Genomic DNA, 26646 nt, shown 5'->3' on the forward strand with positions numbered 1-26646 from the left:
GTTTTGTTTTGGTTTGGTTTAGTTTGGTTTCTTTTTTGTTTGGTTGGTTTCTGGTTTGTTTGGTGGTTTTTGTTTTTGTTTTTATTTTTTTGGGTTTTGTTTTTGTTTTTGTTTTTTGTTTTTGTTTCTGTTTTATTTTTTTCTGATGTAAAGGAAAAACCCTTCCCAAGCACTGTGCAAACTCTAAAGGACTTGTAAGTGCAAATGTACTGAGAGGAGAGGCAGTTTCATGGCACACAACAGGATCTGGTGTGGCTTCTGCCTATGGAAGCCTTCAAAAATCTTTAGACTACACAGCCACCTCCTAACTCATCTCTGTAACTTTTCTTGGCTACCTAACCAAGCAGATATATTAAACTTTATGATTTTAACATTGTTTTTGGTCATTAGACTCATCTGGACTGCTGTGTCCAGGTCTGGCTACTCAGGACAAGAGAGAGATGGAGCTCCTGGAGCAGGTCCTTTGGAGGGCAGCAAAGATGAGGAAGGCCTGGAGCATCTCCCTGCTGAGGAAAGGCTGAGGGAGCAGGGGCTGCTCAGCCTGGAGAGGAGCCCCAGCTGAGAGAGAACCCCATCTCTGTGTGTCCCTGTGTGCAGGCAGGGTCAGAGCAGGGCCCAGGCTCTGCTCTGGGGGACAGCAGTGGCACCAGAGGAATGGGCCAGGACTGATGACCAGGAAATCCCCCATGTACATGAGGAGGAACTTCTGCCCTGGGCAGTGACTGAGCTCTGAACAGATTGTCCAGAGTGGTGGAGTCTCCCTCACTGGGGATATTCCAGATCCCTCTGGACACAACCCTGTGCCCTGTGCTCTGGGAAGGCCCTGCTTGAGAAGGGAGATGAGATCAGATGATCCTACTGCTATCCCTTCCAACCCAAATCACTCTGTGTTTCTGTGAGCTTGAACTTGAGCTTTAAGCTGATATTTGTCCATCCATATAATTTTACTCCCAATAAGCAAAGGACCTTCTGAATCACAGTAGTGCTGCAGCATATGTCTTCCTAGGAGAAATCATCAAGGTGCCATATTTTCACAACATATCATTTGTAAATTGCTTGACAGTTATTTCTCCCATTATTATTTATCATGTTTCACTCCTCATAAACTGGAAAAAAAAAGGTTTATTTTCTGGTTAACAGGGTCTAAGAAGAAGATGTCTCTTGATAAATGACAGGATATGAATCAGGGTATATTGCACATTGTGAAACATTTTGCCATAGTAAAAGTGCAACAAATAATACTTCTATCAGTTTTATTGGATATTGGTTGTTCAGTCTCATATGTTAAATGGATCTGGTGCAGCAACTATCAAATGCAGTATAGCTGTAAAATGCACATTCCTACGCTTTCAGCACCTGTTTTTATAGTGAACGTAGGGATAAGACAAAAATACTTTAGAAGGCAGGGGAAACAGCTGATAGTGCATAGCAGGAGTGAGGAAAAGTGCCAGAGACTTAAAGTAAGGATGTGTTTCATAACTGCAGATGCCAGGTACAAAAACTTCCCTAGCAGAAGCAAAGTCTGTGGTAATGTCCACAGTTAATTCCACAAAAAGGGACTGCCTCTGCTTCTAACCAAAAAAATGAGCAATAATAACAAAAACAGCAATAGCAATAATAATAAGTTAAAGCAATCATACTGGTACAAGGTCTCCTGAGTGGCAGACACTGTTGAGAACTTCTGAGACCTGGTCTGATTGATTATTGAGCCTGTACATCACCACGAGCCATCCCAGTGTCTGCAGCTCTCCTCTGTCCCCTCTCCCCCAAAACAGTCCTGAGCAGCAAATAAAGTAACAAATTACAGTAAATCCACCCAAACACCTGCCACAAAAATCCAAGGCATTCCAAGGCACACAGAAAGAGTGATGCATGAGAATAACAACTCTCAATAGGATATCCATGGATTTGAAGGAGTGCGAGGCTACAGGTTACTTCACCAAGGTATTATAGAAAAAAGGACCTTTCTTTGGGGTAAAGGGCAAGTTTATCTACATAAAGTTAGGGTTAGAGAATAGTCTCTGGTGTATTTTATATATTGAGATAGATTTAGATGGAATAAGTAATTTCTCAAACAAAAAACTCCAGCTGACAGACACTTCTGCAAAGGACAATAAATGGTCAACACACTTTGTTCCCTGCCTCAGGGCCTGCCTGACATAGTCACAGATGTAACTTTTGTGGCCATATATTGGCAGTAAAATGTTGCCATTCTTGTCATTTGAAAGATTTGGATAATGGGGGTACAGCCCACTACAAGCAATTTCATGAAGTCCCCTGCACCAACTCACCAAGCAGCCGGAGAGAGTTGGCAGATATTTTACAAAACAGTTATTACTGCTGGGGAAAAATGAATTCATTTTTTACCTGAAAGCTGTTTTCCCATACCTCAGTGGCTGGGAAGGATTTGGGCAGGAGACTAAAGGAAGAAAATACCCATCAGTATACACATCAGTGTATATAGCACATTATATAGAAAAATGAACAAAAATTTCAGCTTACAAATTGTGCTGTAATGCAGCCAGGGTATTTATTGTCCTCTTCTGGTATCAGCTGGCTACTACTGCAGAGAAGATACTGGCCTTGGTGAAAAAGGATAGTCAATCACCACTGCTCCTTCTGCACTTTCCTCATTCGTGCTCCAGAGAAATGCAGGGAATATAGCCAAGACCAAAGGCAGTAGCACAGAGAGCAAAATCAGAGACACGTGCGCTAGGAAAACCCAAAGGACCGTATGCCTCCACAGCGACTGAGCTAAAGAGATCTCAATCTCAGGCAACACTGTTTGTGGAACACGGTCACAAATTAATTTAAAGCAATATAGAACCCAGTGGACCTCTCCACAAGGAGTCAGGAGAATTTTTTTTTAAATTCTCTGTCTTCATATAGACCTTTTTCTGTGAATTAAGTGGACAGTTTTTTCTCTTTGTGTCTTGCTCTTGCTCATCTTTCTTTTCTCTGGCCTCTGAAGACCCAATTGTCCAATCTCAAGGCTCTGTATTGTTATGGAGTATGAAATCCTAACACTGGTACAGTCTCCAGCACTAGAGCCATAAGACATCTACCCATCTTCACATTGTGCTTTGATTTGGAATTGAGTTGTCCTTACCTCAGTTTTCCAATATTACTCTGGAAAGTAGTACTGGAAGAAGTACTTTTTTGACTTCTAGAACAATTGCTATATCACACTGTATTGAACAAGAATGGGTCAAAAATAAAAGGTTTTTTTTTCATTTCATAAAATATATATCATCATCCCTTGGATGAGGCCTGCAGGACATTTATTACCATGAGACACTTAAAAGAGCTCAGTCTGTTTGCCTTATTAAGCAGAAGCTTGGGGGGTGTCTTGCTTTCTGAGTTTAAATCCCTCAGGGGAAATAGAGACGTGGGCAAAATCTTTGCTACATCCAGCATTGAAGCAAGCAGCAATGCCTGGAAGCTGAACTAAATTGCAGCTGAAGCCCATTCGTAGTTCAGAATAGGCTCAGCCTTTTCTGCTGCACTTGACCACTGCAGTGTGACACCCCAAAAACTTCAAATCTTCTTCCTTCTTTTCAAGGTGCTGAGATGAAACTGGAGAAATGAAAGTGTAGAGCCTTCGTGTTACTCTGAAGGAGGTCTGATTAGTTAATTGTACTTTAAAGCCTGAAAATATTATATATTATTATGTCCATATACAATGTGCATTTGAGACTCTGTTAATGAGAAAAACACTGAAGCAGATTATAAATTTGTTGGCACCTCTATTTAATATTTGACTGGAGGAACCCATAGTAAATAAATAGGTTCAATCTGAGGCTTAATGAGTCCAAAAGAGAAAAGTATCTCAGTGGAAAGAGCTACTTACTGGGATCATTATTGTTATTGCTGTAAGCACAGTCATAGAGGTCAAAATTTACCACTTTTTTTTTTTTTTTTTTTTTTTTTTGTGCGATAGAGGCTTTTGCTTTGAGGGAGATATCTGCAACTCCTAGAAAGTAGATCTACAGACTGTTAAGAAATAAGACTGTAAAATACTCTTACAGGCTATATAAAATGGATAATTCGGATTTTTTTTTTCAGCAAGAAAGCAGCAGCTTACTTTCTATAAGCAAAATGGTTCATAAAACACCTTTTGAAGACTGCCTTATCTGATAATCACAATTACTGTCAATGGGAAATGAAGTGTGACATGTTTATTTGTAAGGACAACTAAGCAGAGCCAGATATGATCTACATTACCTCTTAAATACTCTACTTCTTTTTTTTTTTTTCCCTAGTGCTGCATGCCACCAAATATCTGAAAAGGAGGTGGGAAGGACAACCAGCCTTTAAAAACATAATTTAGCTCAATGCAATGCAATGACCACACAAATAGAAAGAAAATATGCTAAAGGTTAAACCTCTTCTGATAAAATACTTACTATTGCTACCTAATAATTTAATTGTATTACTTTTTTCAACAGTATGCATGATATCACGCAGCCAAATAAATTCAACTGTCTTTTTGACCTCTGGCTGGTTGATTAGGTTTTCTGTGAGTGACTGATGGCTGTCACTGATTTCAAAGCGATTCTGATGATGGTGTATGTGTGGTATGTGGTTTGATTTTCAAAAACACCTCTTGTTGCCCTCGCTCTTAAGTATTACAAGTCAATAACACAATTGTAGTGGGAGTGAAGTTAAGTCACTGATGAGTAAATGAGGGGGAAAAATCCAAGCACAATACATTTTGAGGTTTTTTTTTCAGGAAATACTTAGAAACAAACCATCTTCTATCTAGAATAGGCAGTTGAACCTGACCTTTGAAAACTAAAACCAGTCAGAGGTTCATCAGTTTAACAATTTGAGATAGTAAATTTCTAAATAGTAAGTTTAAAAAGTACTGGTCAAGACATGGGAAAAAAAATTAAAAAATAATATAATACTCTGAAAACATATGTTAAATTTTGCTTCAGTAATAAGAGGGAATTAAAATTATATTCTTACAGAGCTGAACTCACATTGCATAAATTTCAGGGAAACTGCATTATTCAGAAGACATGGTATTCTGAAGAATGGCTAGGCTTGATAATTATTTTAGCAATCTGCTACTTCCTAGCACAAAATAAAAGGAATTATGTTACTGAGACTATATTAGATAGTGTGGTCAATCAGTAGATTTATGGATCTCTGGGCACCATTGGAACAACACTGTGCTGCAAGGACTGCCAAAGAGGTTACACTGCCTGGGTGATGGCTTTTAAATTCACCTTTCAAAAGACGTGACTATATTTAGGCATCACAGAAGCACTGGAACTCACTGAACCATCCCAATCATACTCCAGCATAGTTTGTAGAAATGCTGTGAAAACATCCTGATGTAGAGTCTTGTACATTCCAGCCCTGACCTCATTATAGTTCCTGTATTCCCTCCAACAAAAACCATCCAGCTTTGCCAAATTCTGCCAGCTCAAGGTGGCTTCATTGTAGAGACCCAGATCAAGTACCGAGTTTATTCCCATGTGTGACTCAGGGAAAACAAGGTTTAAGGAGAAGAAAATACTGCAATACCCCACTAAGTACATGGAAGGGTAGCATAGGACATCCACCTCAAGGGATCAATATAAAGAAGGTGATTCCATTAACTGTACAGGTAAACAGATGTGACATTGTACTCTGCTTCACTGTGGTGGTCACCACTGCAGCTGGAATGCTCAATTTAATACAGCTTTTTTTTTTTTTTTTTTTTTTTTTTAGGGATCACTGTATATAGGTCAAAAAATATTTTATTTCCTTCTATCTAATTCTCATTATCCAAAAATGCTTTGGATACTCATTATTAGATTTGACAGGTATTATAAGACTATCTCATGTAACAGGTTAATATGAAACTTAATTTGATATCTACAGAGTGCTCCGAACTTGAGAGGTGTGCTATACCACATATTCTGTGTGGTGTATGGCAGTTTTCTAGAACAAAAAAAATAAATATGCTAGGAATTTGCTCAAAGTGGCAAATTTTTGTCACTTCAAGGACAGTCTGCACATTCTTAAATATACCTTAAAAAAAAAGCAACAAAACAACCCAGCACTTAGTTTCAGAAAACAAACACACACATTATTTATCTGTCTTATGTCTTAGCAAAAATGAACTATAGCCAAATATTGGCCCAAAAAATGGATGATAGTGTCTCAAAAAGTGGAAAAATAATATATTTAAATAACTTAAATCATAATTCTTGGATTTATCAATTGGTTTGTTCTGCCATTTTTTACTTCATTTATTGTTTAATGGAATTCAGTGTAGTGTCATGAGGATGACATTACAACTGTGTTGCCAGAGGCAAACAAACATGGCAGAGATGCTTAAGGGAGATTAAAAAAATCAATGTTAATATTTTAATAATGTTAAAAAATACTAGATTAAAAAATGTCAGGACAGGAGCGGTGTTCACGGATTTTTTTCTGTGTTCAAAGAGTACTTCTCACATATATGGGGTAGTCACAGCTTTAAACACACAGATTTTATTTCCGTGGGTTTTTGTGCTGAGGAATGTGACAGAGTTGTTTCTGACAGATTGCCCTGAGCGTATATCTGATCTTTCCAACTGCTGCTTCTACGGTTCACTGAGAGGAGATCAGAAGGCCTGGGGTTGGCAGGTGGCAATGCAGAGCACACAAGCCACAGGGTTGTCTTTCACGGCTTTTTTTTTTTATCCCCAATCCTTTCTTTTTTTTTCTCCCCCACCCCCACCCTCGCCTTATCACTGACTTTTAACAGTTTGGCCTCTCCATCTCCCCATCTGCTCCATCCCCATCTCCAAAAAATGGCAAGCCTGTGCAGTAATTCACAGAGAAGCCTGAAGGCATTGGATTATTGAAATTAAAGCTGTGCTGCTGACCAGCTTGGGTCTTGAACCAGGCCCCCCATAGTGCTGGGAGCCAAATGGAAGGCTATTCTCAGAGTGGGGTGTCTGGAGCAACACAGCTTTATGGCTCCTTGCCATGGAGCATTTAGTCTCTGTCAGCTTGGTATTTTCACATGGAAAGCAATGCCATTAGACTATTTTCACTCGGTGTAGCTGGGAAGTTATAATCACACATTAATAAAAATAGGGACAGTCATCCAGCATTTCATAAATCAGCTTTTTCTCCACTGTGTCCTGCACAACAATAACAGATGGGTTAGTTGAGATGGGCCAACAGAAACGGGTGATTTACTGGCAAAAAATTTATGACAGCTGGATTGCACACATATAAAACCACACACACTCTTGAATTTAAGTAATGTTTTAGAAGGAGAGGATTTGGTTCTGACCCCACCAGTTGGACCTGGATCTAGCCCTAAGTATATTAGGCATTACCCTTCAATTTGCTGATCTTTAACTTTTTCATTAATGACCCAGGCATAAAAATGCAGGAGGGTTCTGACACAATTTGCTGATAACACAAAGTGGGAACATTTTCCATCTAGAAGAGACAGGATTATTGAAGAGGAAAAGCTGTGTGACCCAGAGGAGTGATAGAAGTGGAATTAAATGCAATTGTAAAAAGTGCAAGGCCATGTCCTTAAGGACTAATAGCAAGGCTGTTTACTATAACACATCAGTTTGGAGGCAGAAGAGAAATCTTGGATATATCAGCCACATGCTGGGTGATTATAAACTCTAAACAACATGAAATTCTGCATAAAATAAATGCCACTTCAAAAAGGCATTTGGAGTGATTTGTTTATCAGGGATATGGAAGCATTCAAGGTATTATAAAATATACAAGTGAAAACTTAGTTAAGATTAAGTATAGTTTTTTTATTGATGATGATGGCAAGTTCAGATTGAAACAGATGCAGAACATGTGTATCAGGCTGGTCCTATCAGAGAAAATTACAGAAAGTTTAATTTCTTTAGTGTAGTTAAATTAAAGTAGAAGTGTGATAAAAATACATGTATATGCTGATAAGAAGTGAAGGAACATAAACATGGCAGCTTACTGGCAGGGAACACATTCTGCTCAGAAGTTAGGTGATGATTACTGACTGACTCATGACAATGCAGAAGCTCTAGGACAGTTGTTCACTGAGAAATATCTGAAGCAGAAACCTCTCCTCTCCTCTCCTCTCCTCTCCTCTCCTCTCCTCTCCTCTCCTCTCCTCTCCTCTCCTCTCCTCTCCTCTCCTCTCCTCTCCTCTCCTCTCCTCTCCTCTCCTCTCCTCTCCTCTCCTCTCCTCTCCTCTCCTCTCCTCTCCTCTCCTCTCCTCTCCTCTCCTCCCCTCCCCTCCCCTCAAAGAATGTCACTGATATTCATCTCTTACTCTCCTGTTATCAGTGCATCCAACCTGCTGACCAGGTCAGAAATTCTGAATCAGCTCAGAAATTCTTTTTTGGGCTGCACCTAAGACAGCTCAAAAGATCCTTACCCAAGACAAGAAAACTTGTACAACTGATGGGCAGAGTTAAACATTTGTATTTTCTATGAGTAACCTTATTGATTTCACAGCACTGCATGGCCTACAAATACAGAAAACACCAGCAACTGAAAAGGAAGGTGCAACATCAGACACCTAATCCCTAGAAGACTGAAGAAGTTGAAAATTGTTGAATACTATTGTGGATAAGCTGTAGTGTAATTTTCATGTAAGCTATTTACTCATTCCATAGGTACAGCTTTTCTGCAGTATGCAGTGTGTCCCACCATTACATTGTGGAGCCCAAAGTTCAGTGTATGTCCAAGAATGAAAATAGTATTGAAAGGTGGATATAGAACAAAATCATTCATCTTTCACCAGAGACATCAGAGAAAAACAGCCATTGCTATAAACGACAAATCTACATAAGAAAACAAGGGCAAACCAACCCTTTTAATGTGGGTAAAGCTCAGCATCCAGAGCTGTATATGATGAAAAAGTGCAGTCATTCTGGATATAAAACAAATTTTCTCTTGGATCATCTTAAACCATTCTGTGCTCAAAGCTCTTCCCTTCTTTCACTGTCCCCCTGTTCCTACCTGGTTTTATTTGTTATGGACAGGTACAATATCTGCTCAGAGATGGGTCACTGCTTGCTAGCAGACTGTCTCTTTAGGGTCTGAACTCAGATGAAACAGCATTTGTTTTCCATTTGCTTCAGTAATTTTGCTTTATTTGTTCATGCCCGTATGGCAGGAGAGTTGAGTACTTTTACTATATTTTCTGTGTCTCAGGTTGTGAGGCCTTCTTTCTCATGCCATCAAGGCCTGCCTTCTTTGATAATATGCAATCTACTTTGGATTTGTATTCTTTTTGATTAAGAAAACTATTAAGAAAAAAAGGGTTTGAAGTACCTAATCAAGTTTTTAAAGCCTGATATGTACTTAGAAAAACAAAAGCAAACCCAGTAAGGGATAAAGCAGAAATCCTGCAGATGCAAAAACTCAGATTATGGGCCAAAATCTTTAATTTGTACAAACTTTCACTTGTATTTACTTACATGGGACAGAGGTATCCCTTGCTATGCTCATCTTGACTCATCAGTTATATTTTCAGAATATTTGTACATTCTTTAAGCATCCTGGAAAGAATTTTCAGTGAGTTTGAAGTGAAGGATCTCAGCTGGTGAGTGTAGACTCAGTTTACCCGAGTTAAATAGTTCAGAGCTAAATCAATTATTCTGGTTTTCAGTATCTTTTGCCTTCAGAAGAAATGGATGATGTGTTTATTAAGCAAACCCTCCCCAAACACCATGTCCAGGCACATCAACTATGAGAAGGTGCCTGGGAACCTCTAAAACATGGATTTACAAAAGAAAAATCTTGTCTGAGAACCTGAATTCTGTGATGGTCTTCATGACCAGACGACTTACTCTGCAGATGAAAGAAGTGGATTATGTTTCCCTTCATGCTAAGAAGGCTTTCAAATCAGTCTCACACAGTGTTATTGTAGCCAAAGAAGTGTCTCTGCAGTACTGCACCTTTTTAGGGCTTTACAGCACCAGAAATAACTTGACATAGTGAACTGAGCTCAGCAAAAATCCCCAAGATGGTCTTGAGGTAGAACTTAAAAGAGAAACAGAAAAGTCTGAGACATCTGAGCTTGTGGATTTGTTCAGCTTGATGGACTGAAGGGAATCTCATTCATCTTAGAATAAAGACAAAACCAATGGAGATGGGCAGTGAAATCATGAGAAAAGAAAAAAAAATATTTGCAGAACAAGAAAATAGTATTAATTAAGAGGGTTGATTTTTCGGTTTTGTTTGGGCTTTTTTTCACATGAGTGGTCAGCCAGTGAAACAAATCCCCAAAATGGCTGTGAGATTTCGTTCCTTAAAAAAAGGAACTTCAAAACTTAGTTGAATATTACCTGAGTGATCTGTCCCAAGTGGACCCATTATGAGCAAGAGTTTGCATCAGGTGACCTACAGAGTTCTCTTCCATGTGAAACTATTCCGTAATTCTCTGATTTCCATACATCTTTCAACAGAAAATATTTAATTTCATCTTGAAAAACATGTGTCAACCATAGCAACTGCCTCTTCTTTCTGAAATAGGGTGTACATTTACTTTTCCAGATCTTTATCTCAAAGATGTTATATCTATCCTCCTACTAATATCCCTTTCATCGCATAAAGCAAAACTTTACCACAGGCAGTTGTCATTTTCTAAACCATTTGATAACATTCATCTCATTTCTACAGGTAAAAAAATAATGGGGTGATAGCATGTCCTGAATTGCTAGTGACAGTCAGTAACTGTTAAGGCTTCAAGCACTTAGTGTTTTTCACCATCTGTTGCTTTTAGCACCAGCAATTTTGTTCCCCCAAATCTACTCTTATTTATGCATTTAAGAAAATTAGAGATAAAGAGCCATTAGGGAAAAGTAAGCAAGCTCGTAGGAAAAAAAAAAGAAACAAACCCAAATGTGTTGTTATCTGTCTTTGTCACTGTCACAAGTTTGCTGATGGCACCAAGCTGTGCAGTGAGGTCGCACTGGAGGGAAGGGATGCCACCCAGAGGGATATGGAGAGGCTGGAGAGGTGGGACCATGTGAACCTCATGCAGTTCCACAGAGCCAAGTGGCAGGGGTAATCCAAAGCAGAAATATAGACAAACCAGAGAATGGTTTGAGAGCAGTCCTGGGGAGAAGGACGTGGGGGTGTGGGGTCAATATGACCCAGCCACATGCAATGGCAGCCCAGAAATCCCCAACTGTGTCCTGGTCTGCATCAAAAAAAAAGTGTGACAGGCTTGGAGCAACCTGGTCCAGTGGAAAATGTCTTGCCCTTCTTGCCAAGGAGATTGGAACAAGATGATCAAGATGATTTTTTTCAGTCCCTTCCAACCCAGACCATTCTATGATGATTCTCTGATTTCCAGTCCATAGCCTGAGCTGTGGTGCTGCTCATTCAGGCATGGAAGTCAACCTGCACAGGTTCCAGATTTATGTAAGATCCACTGGGATTATCAGTGATTAAATACTGATAATATTTAAGCAGCCAGATACTCCTGAGAAACTATATCTTTCTTCCCCCACCCTTAATACTATTAATGTTTTAATGTATTATTTAAATACACAACCTAATATATTATTTTCATAGTATTATTTATCATGTCTTCTGTGTTGTCTGTTTCCTGTCTTTCATTTTCCACATTTTTTTTCTCATTTTCACTTTTTTGTTTTTGGATGCAGAAGAAGTCATTCACTTGGCTGGTTACAGCCCACTATTTTTTCCTTTACAAAAAATTCCAGAAAGCCTTCAGAAAAGGGCATCCTGGCTTGCAGCATCTACACATTCTGAAATGTTTTTTTTTCACATTCTGAAAGGTGTTTTTCACCTTTTCACAGCCATTTCCAGAGCCTTTCCAGACTGAAGGCTTGAAATTAATCAGTTGCATGAAGCATGGGAAATAAATAAATGTCAGAAACCATTTCTAATCTGCAGAGGAGCTAATGCTGAATGCCTCCCAGTCCTGAAGGGACTCTTTAGAATGGTGTTTTGTCAGAGTACACATCCAGGTTTTGCTGTAAGGCCAACCTTTTCTGCCAGGTATAATGGAAAGATTCAACCTGATCCCAGCAGCATTTGTGGTGTGTGTGTGCTTTTGTGCGTACTTGCATAGTCACACATGCTGCTGGGTAAACTGAGCTACAGCTTTATCCGTGGTGGGCTGAAAAGTCTATTTCTCTGGATATGAATATGAGTTTATCAGTTATAATCATGATTTGGGCTCACGGGGTACATTAGCATAGTAGTTTTTATATATCAAGTGTATCTGCATAATTGGAAGGATGCATCACAGACAGAAGAGGTTAAACAGATGCTTCTAGCAAGGAATTTCTTCCATTTTGTTTGTTAAGACTCTATTTTCTCATTCTACCCTCAAGCTAGCATAATAAAGATGTAATCTGTCTTCCTCCCTGCCACCATCCTTCCACCTTCACTCTTCTGCTTCTCTCTTTATTATATCCTTTCTTTGAGGCAATAAATAAGAAGAAGAATTCTTGGTTTGGCTTCAGACAAAAAAAAAAAATCTATGAAAAAAACTCTACTCATTAACCCTCAAGCATCACCATTGCTCAAGTTTCTGTTAGTAAAGAATCCAACATCTCTTGGGGATGTAAGCAAGAAAGTTTAGTGCTATATTGCCCAAAGTTCAGATTCTGCCAGATATCAGCTGCCACTTTGGTTGCTTAAGGGTGCTCAGTCTTATTACAAATCAAAACCCATGGGCAGAAACCACAGAAGGGTTATCCAAAGAAAGTGCCTCCTGAAAAGGGAGCTTGCCAACAGGACAGGTTAACCACAGATACATGGATAAGTTACCACAGAAACCATCCAACTCCATGATCTTAACCTGTTGCAAAAGCTGAGGTAATTGAGCAAAGTTAGCAATAATAGAGCTTGTTATGTTGAATTAGCAAAACGTATTCTTACATTTCTTCCTACCCACCATTTAAGATTTTTAATTTTTCTTCCTCTGCACATTCATTTCTCCTTTTTTATGCCCTTCATATGCAGTTCCCCAGACTCAAGTTTTTGTTATGCATTGTCGGCGTGGCAGGTCTCATCACATGATGTTGCTTAATGCTCCTTATTCAGCTGTCACTCCTGGTTTGCCATTCCTGTATCATGGGTCTCTCACTTCAAATGTTCCTCTGACCACAAAAAAAACCACTCTTCTCTTCCATGAAGCTCTCCTTTCATCACACTGGAAAGGAGCTGAAAAAGAAAGGCTCCGTAAAGGTCCCATAATTTTTTCAATCAATTCATATTCTGCAAAAGTGTAAAATTTTCCCTGAATTAATATTGACATGGGGAAGATCAATGCCATTAGCTTAATAAGGATACTCTGCAATATTTCCTGTAATGAGATTGTTTGACAGACCTTCCTAATAAACTTCAAAATTACTAAACCCTCAAAATTAATTACACATTCCAGGACAAACAAACATAATGACCCACCACTCCCATTTTCTGACAGCTCAACCCCCTCACATTGCATCCAGTAACTTCTTCTTTTAAAAGAAGCTCAAGTAAATCTTTATCTCATTGCATTGATTAACTTTTTTTTTTTTTAAAAAACAACTCAAGTAAAACATGGAAGAGTGAAACATTATTTTGTGGACTATGCATAAGACACTTTATGCATTTTAGCATGTGCTTGCTTCAGTAAATGATTTCTTAAAAAAATATATATATTTCAGTCCAAATATTTATAAATCTGTTATAAATTCTTCCTCTGCCTCTCTTCTGTTAAACATTTCAACAGCCCAGACAGAATCCCTGAATCCCAGCGGACCACAACCGTGTGGAAATGAAAGGAGGAAGGAGAGTTTCTTGCCATTTTCTTTTCACTGCCAGAAACTTAAGATGGTGTTCCCTGTCTGCCCGCAGTCTGGATCTGAGAGTATGTTTAGATGTGAAAACTGTATGCCAGACTATATGTGTGCTGCCCTCAAAAGTGATGGGAAGGAGCATGTGCTGTTAAGACAATCAATACACTTTACTGCATATTTTTTGTGACCCTTTTATTCCAGTGTTGGAAACTCATATCCAGCTCAGGCAAAAGGTTCAGAACTTAATTCCAGCAGTTTGTCCATGTGTCTGAAAATGAGACATTTAGCTAAACACACGATTTGGGTACTTTGGTTCAAAAGATTATTTTACTTCTGTGAATCACTGATATTTTGGTTGTGGGATGTTTGAGTGTTTTTTTCCTTAATTTAAGTTTCTTATTTGCTGCTGTATATATAAACATGCAAAAATAAATATACACATATTTCTGCCTCTTCCTTGATTTGCATTTAGGTGTCCAGGTTCCTTTCTGGTTCCCTTAAAATTTATTGAATCACATTTCTCAGTTGTCAGCAGACAACTGAGGAAAATTGAACACTGAAAGCAGACCTCTGATCTTCCCTTCTTACTGACTCTTTCTTTATTGTCTCATCTTTTCATGCCAATTGAGGGCTTTCAGGACAAAATATTGCTATTAGAGACAAAGTTATATAATTCCAGGGAGATTTGCAAAAGAATTAAGTTTATTTACTCAGTCCCCAGTGTGCTCAGTGCCCGTGTCCTGACGAAGAAGTGAAGTTGAGTGGAAATGCCTTGCACATAACTGAAAATACCTTACACGAGTTTACAAATAGATAAAAGATATGGAGGCTGTTTCTACTGGACTGATAGTCAACTTGTGCTCACAAAGCAATAGAAACCACTAACAGTGTTAAAATAATGAGTTGAATGCCACTAATTTTCTATTTGCTTTAAAAGAAGTCTAAAATGTACATTTGCAGCTCCTTTTATATGTACTTTTTTAAAACAACCGTCTGCTGGGAGCAGATGATAATTGATTTCTTGTTGCTTAAAAAAAATGAAAAAAAATCCTTTTTTGTGAAAATAGAACTGCAACTCCTAGATTTTTTCCCTTACAAAAAACAGCAGATGTCCATGGGAAACTGATGCAGAAATGTCTTCTTTTTGCAACTATCTTATGGCCATCTATGTCTTCAGCTGAGCATTGCAATCAAAGAACCTTTAAAGATGATGGACAATTTAGAAAATTGTCAGATCTCTGAAAAATGCTTTGAGCAATTGACCTGAACTTATTCATCTTGAAGACAGATGCTAAGGATTTAACACTTCCACATTCTCTTCAAATTAGACCCAGAGCTATTGCTGACTGATGCAGGATCATGTGGCTTTGAGTATCCAATTCAGTCAGATCCTGAGGCCATCTCTTTAGAAACATTTCCTGATGTAAAGATGCTTTAACCACCCATCAGTCATGCTTTTGACAAGATAAAGTCAAAAGGGTACAGTCTGTAGTAGAGAAGAACAGATTCAAAGTCTAACCTGCAGACAGCACCCTGATTCTCTAGTGATTCTTGCATGAAATGAGATGTTGATTCAGTTATTTAGCATTTTATCTGTGAAATAATGAAACAACATTGTCATAAGTTGTAAACAATAGACCAAAACATGTGCTTTGCTAGATTTGCAGATAAGCAATTGCATGGAGGATGTTTATCTTTATTTCAAACTTTTGCCCAAAGCAGGAATGAAATTACCTGGAGGAGTAGCTCCTATGTCACAAGAATATTCTGGATCCAAAAGGTGGAAAAATAATAAAATTCCAAAAATAAGAGAAAGACTAGACAGATACTAGTAATCTTCACCACAAAAAATGCTAAAAAGATGCAGAAATTATTCAAGTATAAATTGAATCTAGAATTTTTATGTAAGAAAATGCAGGAGAGATGTATTTAAATAAAATAGATAGTGTTAGAGTTTTCTTGCAAGAGTGTAGAAATTACTAAAACAGAGAAAGTGTCATCTAATCTAACAGGGGTCAATAGTGAATTGCATAAGAAAATTGTTCAGTGATGCTTCATCAGATGTCTTTAAAAACCCCTAAACAATTTGCTGTTTCCTTGGATCAAATAGAAACATGTTTCTTCCATGCTCAGAACAGAATTTAAGTAATGTGTCTTGTCACACCTTTGTGACTAACCAGGTGAGAAGTACATCATTTAGAACAGATAATCTCTCCGGTTTTGTCTAAAATTTATTTTTTGTCAGGACTCTTAAATGGTTTTCCTTCAGAAAAAATGACCAATTAATTTTAAAATCCCATTCTCTCCACCCTTCATCCACTAAAAATAATGCAAAAAGACCATTACAGAAGAGGGGGGCAATTCTATTATTTTCTGCATCGTTAAAGCTGCATTTTCCTTCCTGTCCATTCCTTCCTAAAGCAAAGCCCAAGTTACAGGAAGGGAAGGAATATCTGAGCCTTTGTAATGTGAATTTCTTCAGAGGCTGGAGCAGCTGAGGATGAGTTGTGCATTGCTGGGCCATGTGCTATTTCCATGGCATCCAGGCTCTTCAGGGCACAAGTTCACACAGCAAAACTTCTTCTTCTCCTTGGCCCAGTCTGCTAATCCTGCCTACACCCATGGCCATTCAAGGACCCCATTCTGGTCACCAAAAATGCTTTAGTGTGAAGCCAGCAAAAAAGCATCTCAGAGTGACAAGGCCAAAAGTAAAACATGGAAAGCTCCTGCATGACGTGTCACTCTGGAGAGGGAGAAGGAGAAACAGAACGAATTGCAACACCTTCATGATAATTAATTCTGGGGTTTCACAGTCCAGAATGCCAGCAAAGCTGAGCTTGCAGAATTAACTCCATGAAGTCAGAGTGAGTTTTCTCATGAAAGCATTGATATGAAATTCTCCTTTAAAGTTTCTCTACCATGTTACTCATTAACTGTGCAGGTTCCTGAAAAGAGAATTGCTTTCCCAGGGACTGAGGGGAAGAAGTAAGGTGCGCTTGTTTGGTTTAATGAAATATGCTGTTTTGTGACAATGGAAACTAGTAGTGAACTCCAGGGGATTCATGGCCAAATCAAATGGTTAACTGCAGCGTTTGCATTTGGGAACAGGACCATGCATGAAGGTTAAAATGTGTATGTTTTCAGAAGAAAAAGTTTCAGCATGTAGTTCTAAGCAGTATTTTACAATTTAACTTTACAATTAAGTACAGTTCTAAAAGTTACATTTGTAACTTTAACTTTACAATTAAGTTAAAATTCTGCAAGAAAGCAGAATGCTTGAGGCAGATATAAACAAGAGGTTTTAACAACAAGGATTTCCATTTAACTTTAGAATTTGCTGTGCACATGTTTAGACCTGAAACATAGTCATATTAAATGTCTGGCCACAAAAGGTCACACTGGTCCCACACAACCTCTAGTCTTCAACATTTTTTTTAGACTAAATTGATTTTGAATTGATCTTGGTTTTCCCCCTTCTTTCAGAAACGTCATTGCTCAGTGGCAAGAATATGATAGGCAGTATGTAAGTGCAAAGATCCGAAGAAGGAGAAGGCTAAAATGCCTTGGAACACTTTTTTCATTTTCTTTTAAAAATATATGTCATGACGTGTATTATGTGAACAAATAACAACAGTGCTGCTTGTCTTAAGAAGACAGAAAGATTGATTTTTCTTGGGTTTTTTATATTTCTGCTCATGTTTTAAACCCCAGCCACTGCTGTAATAGCCAAGTGTTTGAGCTTTGACCTGAACAATAGCACTTCACACTTGGAAAGATCCCTATTCCAGCCTGTAGGAAGTCTCTGCCACCATGCCTCTTGATACTTGTCCAAAGGAAAAAAATAATAACTGTCAAAACTGATGTAGGTATAATGGATCTGCTCTTTGATTAGTGGTTTGCACCACGTCTCTCAAGACGCAATTCAAATACTTACAGTGAATGCCTTTGGCTGTAAGAAAGGCAGGTGGCAATATAGACACAGCCAGCTCAGCCTTTGCTATCCATCCTGTCCATCGAAATAAAGAGCATTTCCCTGTTCCAGGCAACCAGCAGTAGTATGGGAAAAAAAGGCCTCAAGTGGACCAGGGAAGTCTTGGATTGGATATTAGTAAAAATGTCTTCACTGAAAGGGTTGTCAGGCATTGAAATAGGGTTACCAGGACAGTGGTGGACTCACTGTTCCTGTAGATGTTCAGAAGACATGTAGATGTGGCACTTCCGAACATGGTTTAGTGGTGAGTTTCGCACTGTTGCATTAATGAGTGGATTTGATATTAAAGGTTTTTTTCTATCTAAATGACTTTGTGATTGCATGATTAATGAGAAAACACAGTTTTTCTGTGTTCTGTTGTAAGCATAAAATTGGTGGTCAGTGCTAGAATTTAAAAAATCACTGCTTATGTCAGTCAACACCAATACTTTCCCATTTTGTTGTCCAGGATGGTATTATTTTTCTAGACCCATAAGATTAATTTTCTCTTTTTCTTTTGGCAAAGTTACTTATCAGAGACTGAGGAAAAACAGCAATACTTTTGATCTCCACATCTCTTTCCTCTAATATGTTATGGGTTTACACCTGTACCAAAAGCTTATTGTATTTGTTCTAATATGCCAAAGGAATGGGCTGTGATGAGGAGGGGCACAAACATGTGTGTGGACTCTTTCTGATTGCCTGCCTATCTCTACACTGATATCCAGGTGCTAATGGACAACTTAGCATCTGGTTCTTCTTTTCTGGAGTGGGACTTATTGAGAAAAAGAAAAAAAAAATCACCAGACATGAAGGAGAAGGACGTTGATCTTTCTGGGACATTACTCCAAACTTTTCCTAGTCCAGTTCATGACTTTTCCTATTCTTTTTCTTATTTATTGTTTACTGGTGCAAAAAAGGCTTCTCAATATTCTGCCCTCCCTATTTACTATTTTTCCTTACAACTCTCATAAATTATTGACTGTCAAAAATGCAAATCATGATCAAAACCAAGAGAAATTCCTCCTATTTCCCTCTGTGGGATTTAGATGAGCGCTCTGTTGAGCAACATGTGTACCCTTCTGTCTCTGATCTAGACCATGTGTCTTCAGAGAAAAAAAATACTCACAGAACAAGGTTTTTGGATATAAAATTATCCCGAATTATATAACTGAATTATATGATGACAACCAGGGTAGAAGTCTGTAACAAAAATTCAGGCAAATCCTTGCAATGCTTAGCACTCCACCTGCAGCTCCCAGATTTCTCCACAGCAATCTGGAGGTCCCAGTTATGAGGGGAAAACTGCAAAAGCCATCTTAAGTAGACCACCCTACTTCATGGATGCAGGGATGAAATGCACAAGTGGAAATGCATTGCTTCCCCGCCTGAAGACCCCCACTAACTCACCCAGAGTCAAGCTGAATAGCAAAATCTCCATCAGTGACTCTGATAGCAAAATCTCCATCAGTGAAATCTACTTTGGGATCCTTCTCAAGCTGCCATGACCAAAGGAGGTAACAAAGCTGAACACAAGATAATCTGATCCTGATGGAGATTTTTCCAGCTAATGACAGTCCAAGGGCAGAGGAAGACTATTGATCTATTTAGTTTCTGTGCATTTTCCATCTCAGACAAGTATTCAGGTGTTTTTATGTCTGCCCATGGGGGCCAATGATTGCCAGTGGCTCCCCACCCACCACCCAGCCCAGGTGGTTTTGTGCAGGAGCTGACCTTAGTGGGGAACTGGCTGTCATAAAGATGGCAGCTCATCCATCACAGCTTTCTCAGCCTGTCAGCGTTGCATTTAATCGCAGTTGTAATTTTCAGAGGAGGTTTGCAAAAGCCACAAACAGAATCCTAATGCTACATAATGAGGTTTGTAGCCAGTGCTTCCCCTCAGGAGGAAGCTGGGCTGTGTTCTAGCTGCCTTCAGCTATGCAGAGATGGGAAATTCCCAATTCAGCCTACAGTCCTGGGTGCTGTTCAGGTGCTGTTGGAACAGGTATACCTTGTCCAGACAAGATTCAGTTAATATATATGTTGCCAGTGGCATATCTTCCTTCTCAACTCACATGTGCTGTCAGAAATGGGCACACAGAATCCTACACTTTAGAAAAGAAGACTTTTTCAGCCCCTAACACATTGTATCCATGAGGCTTCATTCCCCTTTCATGGGTTTGGGAGACCTTGCTCATTGGTTGTGCTGCAAGCTTCAAGCCCTTCTGTAAATGCTGATCAAAACTCCACCCAGATAATCACAGTTTCTAAAAGTTTGAAACAAACTCAGGAAGTTTCTGTTAGCTCCGAAATTTTAATTTTTCATTATGTTCACTACACCTATCTTCCACCTTTATTCCCTTCTTGAGGTTTAGCAGCACAGAAATGAGCTAAGTTGGAATCAATATGACCAGAATTATACTCTTGAAAACAATGCCAGATTCAATCAAAAAGGGTTACTCTAAGGATGAGATATAAAGCTCTGCTTCCCAGATATATATTCAATAGAATGACCTCTCTCCCTGACCTGTCTGTCCATGTCATGCTGACAGATCAAATCTCCCACTGCTACAGACCCATGGAAGCTGCAATTTGTCAACAAGTCCCTGGGCTGTGCAGATCTGGAATGGATTTCTACAACATAGTTTCTCTTCTGGCAATAAGATGGGAACAGGCTAAATCCCTGGAATTATGTCGGCCTCAGTCACCTCATCAAGCTTTATCCCTTGTTTCTCATTCCATAGGTGTCTAGCCTCTTGACCGAATGATGAACCAAGAAAAAAACGTGTATTTTTTTTCTCCAGACACCTCTTTATATTTACAGATTCTTCAGCAAACAGATTAGTTAAATTACTATAACTATATTCATTGGGGCTGGAAGCAGTAATGATAATCATTACAATGTTTTATTTTTTAAAATTATGTTTTCAGCCTTGAAGCTGAAAAATATCAGCTAATCATCCTGAAATTGTTTGTGCCAGGTGTCCTCCTCCTGCTGAATTAGCTCTTAAAATTTCCCCAAAGCAGTTAATCAGTTCCTGAGGGCAAGATTTAAGAAAAATGCCATGCTTTGAAATGAACTATCACCATTAATAACTTTAATGTTGTCTATGTAATTTGGCAGGAAATTGGAGTCCAAAACCAAACTTTTCTTGCTTTTTAAAGAAACTCAGCCAAATTTGGCCAAGTTGCTAACCTCCAGCCACCAAGATATGGGGAGAAAGTTTTTCTGCATGATTGAATTCTCCTAAGTATTATCCATTTCTCACAGCTCTTAGCAGTCTGTTTCATTACAGAGCATAGCATGTCTTCCCTGCAGTTATTCTTCCTTGTAGGATGGAGAAAACATATTTTTAGTCTTAGAAAATATATTAAAAAAAAAAAAAAAAGAAAGGAAAAAGTCAAATTAAGGAGGAGTAAAGTGAGGTAAAGACTAGAAATTAATATAGAGAAAGAATGGGTAGTTTTTATCTTTGTGTATTATTGTGCAGACCCTAATTATATTTGCCACCTTGCCATTATTTAACATAAGGATATTTCAGTTCATGTAGATTTTTTCTTCCTTTTAGGTAATGAATGTATGAAATCTTCATTGAAATGTATCTCTGTGCAATCATTTGCTTAGAGCTGCAGCATCTTTAACAAAATAAAAAAAAAAAATTCCTCCTTTAGCTCAAATAAGGCATAGCAAGGAAAAAAAAACTTCATTATAAGGTCCAAAATAAACCAAAATAGTCTTCTATCCAGACAATCAATTTCTCAATGGTGCCCAATAGACTATTGAATCATGCATTTTGCTTACACAGCTGCCCAGAGAAAAACAAGGACCATATTGCTACCCATATTTTTTTGCAAAAGGTTGGCAATTATAGCACTTGGAAAGTGGTAACCATCTTTTATTTTGTCAGGAAGTATTTTTCAGGTTGGCCTACAACCTCCCTGCTTACCCTCACAAAATTCTTAATTAAATTAAGATTGTACCTGGAGCATAGAGGCCTGGTCCTTGCAAATGCTACAAAGTCTGTGTGACTCAGTGCAAAGGAGAGGGTGAGAAATTCTGAGGTCTGTGTTATGCAGGTACAACCTTGGTGCAGATTTACTTCCAGGCTGGAATGAACCAATTTTCTGTTCCATCCCAAATCCTATTTCCTATCATGTCCAGCCTTACAGATAAGTGGAATAAATGCAATGAGGTGGTGTCATAATTTAATCATAAATGGCATTTTCTTCATGGTAGGTATAAGAGAGTGTGCTTGTATCTTGAGTCACAGAGCTTTATTTCCCCAATAAAGATAAATGGCATTTTGGGTGCATGAAGCTAGAAATCAGAAAAAAAAAAAAAAAAAAAACAAACCAAAAAAAAAAAAAAAAACCCAAAAAAAAAAAAAAAAAAAAAAACAAAAACAAAAAAAAAAAAAAAAAAAAAAAAAAAAAAAACAACAAAACAAAAAAAACCAAACCGAGCTAAAACAAACCACCAAGGTAAGTCTTGTGGTGTAGCAATTGAGACTTTCCATATCCTTTCATGTAGCCTTTCACAAGGCCATCTCAAAGTATAGCTTTGACTTTTCATAGGATGTTTGGAAAGTGACTTGAATAAATCACAATATGCAAATTTAAATAGAAACAAAGCCTGGGATTTCTGACCTAGAATTTAAATATACACCATGCATGCAATTCATATAATTCATTTATTCAGATTTATGTCCAAATACTGAAAAGAAAGGACAGTCTATTGGGTGGGAAGCTGGGTTAACATTTAGAAGCTCACAGGGTTTGTTCTTTGTTTTTCTGCAGACCTCCTGCATGTTATTGGATGAACTCTCTAAGTGTAAAAAGTACCTTAATTGTCAGTCAGTGGCAACCCTTATGATAAGCATTTAAGCTCTATTTGATGCACACATTAATCAGTATGCTGAGCACCCTTCCACTTAGCAGGCTGGCAGGTCAAATGCCAAGAGATAGACAATATGGAATTTCAGAAAAAAATTATCCCTTTTTTCTGAAATTCTGAAAAGTCAGTGAAAAGATCTGGTTTTTTTTTTCCTCTAGGCTTGTCAGTTCCTCAAAATACAGACACATTTCCCACACTTTCTACAAGAGCAGTAAGTACACAAAGCCACTTTGGGAAGATGAGCTGAAAAACAAATAGATTTGGATCTTCATACAGCTCAGGTATGAGCTCAGTGATAGGATTACAGGCCTGCAAAGACCAAACCACTCCAAGGCATGCTCAGAAATTAATGTGACTGAAAAATATTAGGGTATGAAAGCTGGTGTGCTTAAAGAGTCAAGTTGCCTCCAGGATTAGGTTAATGCTCAACAAGGATTTTCTAGGGCCTTAATTCTGTGTAAGTCTTTCTAGTCATCCATTCCAGCCTATAGAATAAAAGTACCAGCACTGTCAAACCAAGGATTACTGTACTAAAGAGAGGAAATACATGGAAAAATTGATGCATTAGAATTAGGGACGTAATATACCTGAGCAAATGAATACTGCCAGTCTGCTCAGTTCAAATACTTCATGAATTCAGCCTCATCCTTTCACCCTGGAATCTTATCTGTTGGATGCTGTCAGATTATTTTCCTGGTCAGTGATTTGCAGGTTCTAAGAAGTCAGACTATATATATTGTAATGTTCTCATGCTGATTAATGTTTTCTGCATCGGGCAATATTTATGGAATTTTCTTTTCTTTGTAGGTCTCAACGGAAGAAGGAATGAGTTTAGCCAGAGAATATTCCTGCTCCTTTTTCGAGACTTCAGCTGCTCTCCGCTTTTACATTGATGATGTCTTTCATGGACTAGTGAGGGAAATTCGAAGGAAAGAGTCCTCACTGTCCATGATAGAGAAGAAAATGAAGAGGAAGGATAGCCTGTGGCGGAAACTGAAGGGATCCCTGAAGAAAAAAAAGGAAAGTACAACCTGATGGCAATTCTTTATGAGCCACTCATCAGGAGCTGACCACAGTAACCTGTAATAATTCAAAAAGGCAGCATTGACACAGCATCTTCCAGGCCAGGTCCTGGAGTTCCTTCCCGTCAGCTCTCATGCAGAAGTTGTTCCTTGAGGGCCCAATTAGTGGTCTCCCTGTGACTCTTCTGTTCTATAGCGTCATTTAGCATACCCTCTCATACCTTTTCTGCAACTCTGAGTGGAGAAAATACTGTGTTTTTTAACGTGTGCTCCATGGCTGGTCTTCAAATGCTATGAGTTACGCCAGCATCCAAGGCAGAACCAGCTTCCACCAGCTCTAGAAAAATGGATACACCCATTGCCTCCTCCTCTGCATGCACAGGTCATTTCACCATCCCAGGAACGAATGACATTGATTTCAATGGACATTTTGACTGTTTAAGGACTTTTGGGATGTGACCTTCAGCTTTGCATTCACATGTAGGTTTAGGGTTAGCGTGTGCTCAGCCTGCACACCCGTGTCTGTGTGTGAACGTGTCTGTGAGCCAGGCCCAAAGGGAACCTGGGGACTCACAATTCTGACCCTGCGCTGCCCCATCCCCATTGTGTCCTGCCCAGACAGCAGGCAGGTTTTGCAAGCAGAGTACAAGTCGTGCACCAGCCCTGCAGAGGCTGCAGGGCTGCTGCTCTGTCTCCTCTGAGCTGCACTTGCCAGGGCTGGCTGGCAGAGGTGCCATGTTCTTCAGATGTGCTGTGCACTAAAGTCATACAAGATTTTGTGTTGGAAAGAAATTTTTAAAGGCCACCTGGGACATATCCCTGCAATGGACAGGGAGACCTGCAACTCGATCAGGTTTCTCAGAGTCCTGTTCAGCCTGACCTTGGATGTTTCCAGGGATGGGGCATCCACCAGCCATCTGGGCATCCTGTGCCAGTGCTTCACCATCAGCCCCACTCCCCTGTCCCATCAAGGAGCTCAGAAGTGCTCTGTCTGTCCAATGAGTCCCAGAGCCCATCCCTGGAGCAGTGCAGCTCTGTCCCAGCATGGAACAGCATCTGTGATGTAGCATCCAGCCCTTAACTTACTAGAGAATTGCATCAGCTCAATCACCATTGCTCACAGTCCTTGACCATCCAACTGAACCACTTGATTAAGCAGTTGGATAAGTCTTTTTAAATATTCCTTTTTAAAGCTGGCATGAAGTAGAATATATGCTCCTAAACATTTTTCACCCCCTTGGAGTTCCTTTAATGTTGTTGCTATTTATAAATTTTATAGATAGAATATGCATAAGTTTTGTCAAAAATAAAGATTGTGATTTCCATGGAGCCATACTAGTTGTCAGTGTCATTTGTGTCTGTCCTGGACTGACAATTGATATAACAAAAAAATATGTATCTTTATTAAATGCTCCTTTTTCACTTTTTTTTTTGATTATTTTGCAGAGTTTCAACCAATTATATTTTGCATACTCTGTGTTGGAGTAGATTTGTTTTCCTCTGTAAAATTTGGAAAGATTATGGTATTGTGAATAACTTTAGTTCATTAAAAATTTGGAAAGGTTATGGTATTGTGAATAACTTTAGTTCATTAAAATCTAATGCTTTGTTCTCCACTCTCCCTTCCTTTCAAGGGAATCCAGAGATACTTTGTGACTTGTCAAAAATCCTTCATCAAAAGTAATGGTTTGCTGTACATTTTTAGATATATGGGGCTATGTTTCTATTTGAGAAAGATTATTTTGGAGGAATACAAATACATGTACCCATTCTAGGTGAATTTTCTGCTTCCTGCCTCTGAAAGATTAAGTCTGCATTTACAACATTGTAATTACTATTATTATTTTATCTGTATTGCCACAGAGATTTTAGGTCAACTGTCCTACAGACGAAAAGATGCACTTGTCCAAAGAGTTTATGAGCTAAGTATTAGTGGAGGGACAACAAGAGGCTGCCCTGGACAGATGGCAATTCTAAGACCATAAATAACAAGGGGAAACATCTGTGTCTGTTCCAATCCTGCATACTGCGCAGGGGGGAACGAAGCAGTCATTCCCTGTGTAAGAGAGCATAGAAACTACCACCCTGAGAAACCTTGAGGGATGATCTTTGTTTTTTTCGGGCAGATGCCTGAGTTTTGAGTCAATTGAAAATCATTTAGTGTTGGTCATGTCATGTCACACCCCCACCACTAAGGGACATACAATATCAACATGAACTTGGCTCTGTATTTTTAGGGTTTCCTTGGTTCAAGTCGATTTGCGAGACAAAGAAAGGTTGCAGAAAACAACATAGATACAGTCTACAATTAAGTCTTAAATAGATTAACTAGATTAAATATAACCATTCACTGGCTTTAAGGTCATCTGGCATAGACCAATATCTTTCCATACTGTTAAACTTTTTAGCCTTCACAGCAGGGTTACCACACACAACCTGCTCTTGGAAGTGATTCCTGGAGTGTGCCAAGGCATCAAAAAAGTGCTCTTTTGTGGTCTGAAACCAAGATAGGCATCATTCTAATATATTGGCAGTAAGAATGTGCTCAGGTGTCTCCTGGGATATGTTCAAATTAGTGGCACAGACACAGGTTGCATCATCATATTTTTAGATCTAGCAAGTCCACGAGAATGCCAGGTTCTGTGTGTCATCACAACCAGCCCTGAAATGCTCATTTTGAAAGGTATTTGATACCAGGTTAGTCTCTTCAGGAAGAATGAGGCCTCATACCCTCTGAGGATATTCTGCTACATCTTCTGCGAGTAATTTCAGGCACTGAATACATCTTAGGCAGAAAATTCTTTATTTATCTCACTCCACTTTGATCATGTAGAACTTGAGGATAACATCCAATCATTCAGATCCTCTCTTGGTTAATACAGAGAGAGATGTTGGTGAATTTTCCCATATGGCATGGATGGCTAGCATATGGTGAATCCCTCCTGAACTGGCTGTCTCTTTCCAGTGACTCTACTTCCCTCCACAAAA

At 38.9% G+C, this 26646-nt stretch overlaps 1 protein-coding gene across 2 annotated transcripts in view; it reads left to right on the plus strand.

Annotated features, from left to right (window-relative positions):
• RIT2 (Ras like without CAAX 2) overlaps positions 1-25206 on the plus strand; it is a 175695-nt gene extending 150489 nt beyond the window's left edge. For both annotated transcript variants that reach the window (XM_038125471.1, XM_038125470.1), the window contains exon 6: positions 23444-25206. In XM_038125471.1, coding sequence (XP_037981399.1) covers positions 23444-23671 — 228 coding nt within the window. In that variant the 3' untranslated portion in view covers positions 23672-25206. The remainder of the gene's footprint in view (positions 1-23443) is intronic.
• Positions 25207-26646: the final 1440 nt, after the last annotated feature.

The sequence above is a fragment of the Motacilla alba genome, chromosome Z (assembly GCF_015832195.1).
Source record: "Motacilla alba alba isolate MOTALB_02 chromosome Z, Motacilla_alba_V1.0_pri, whole genome shotgun sequence".
In the NCBI taxonomy this organism is placed as follows: Eukaryota; Metazoa; Chordata; class Aves; order Passeriformes; family Motacillidae; genus Motacilla; species Motacilla alba.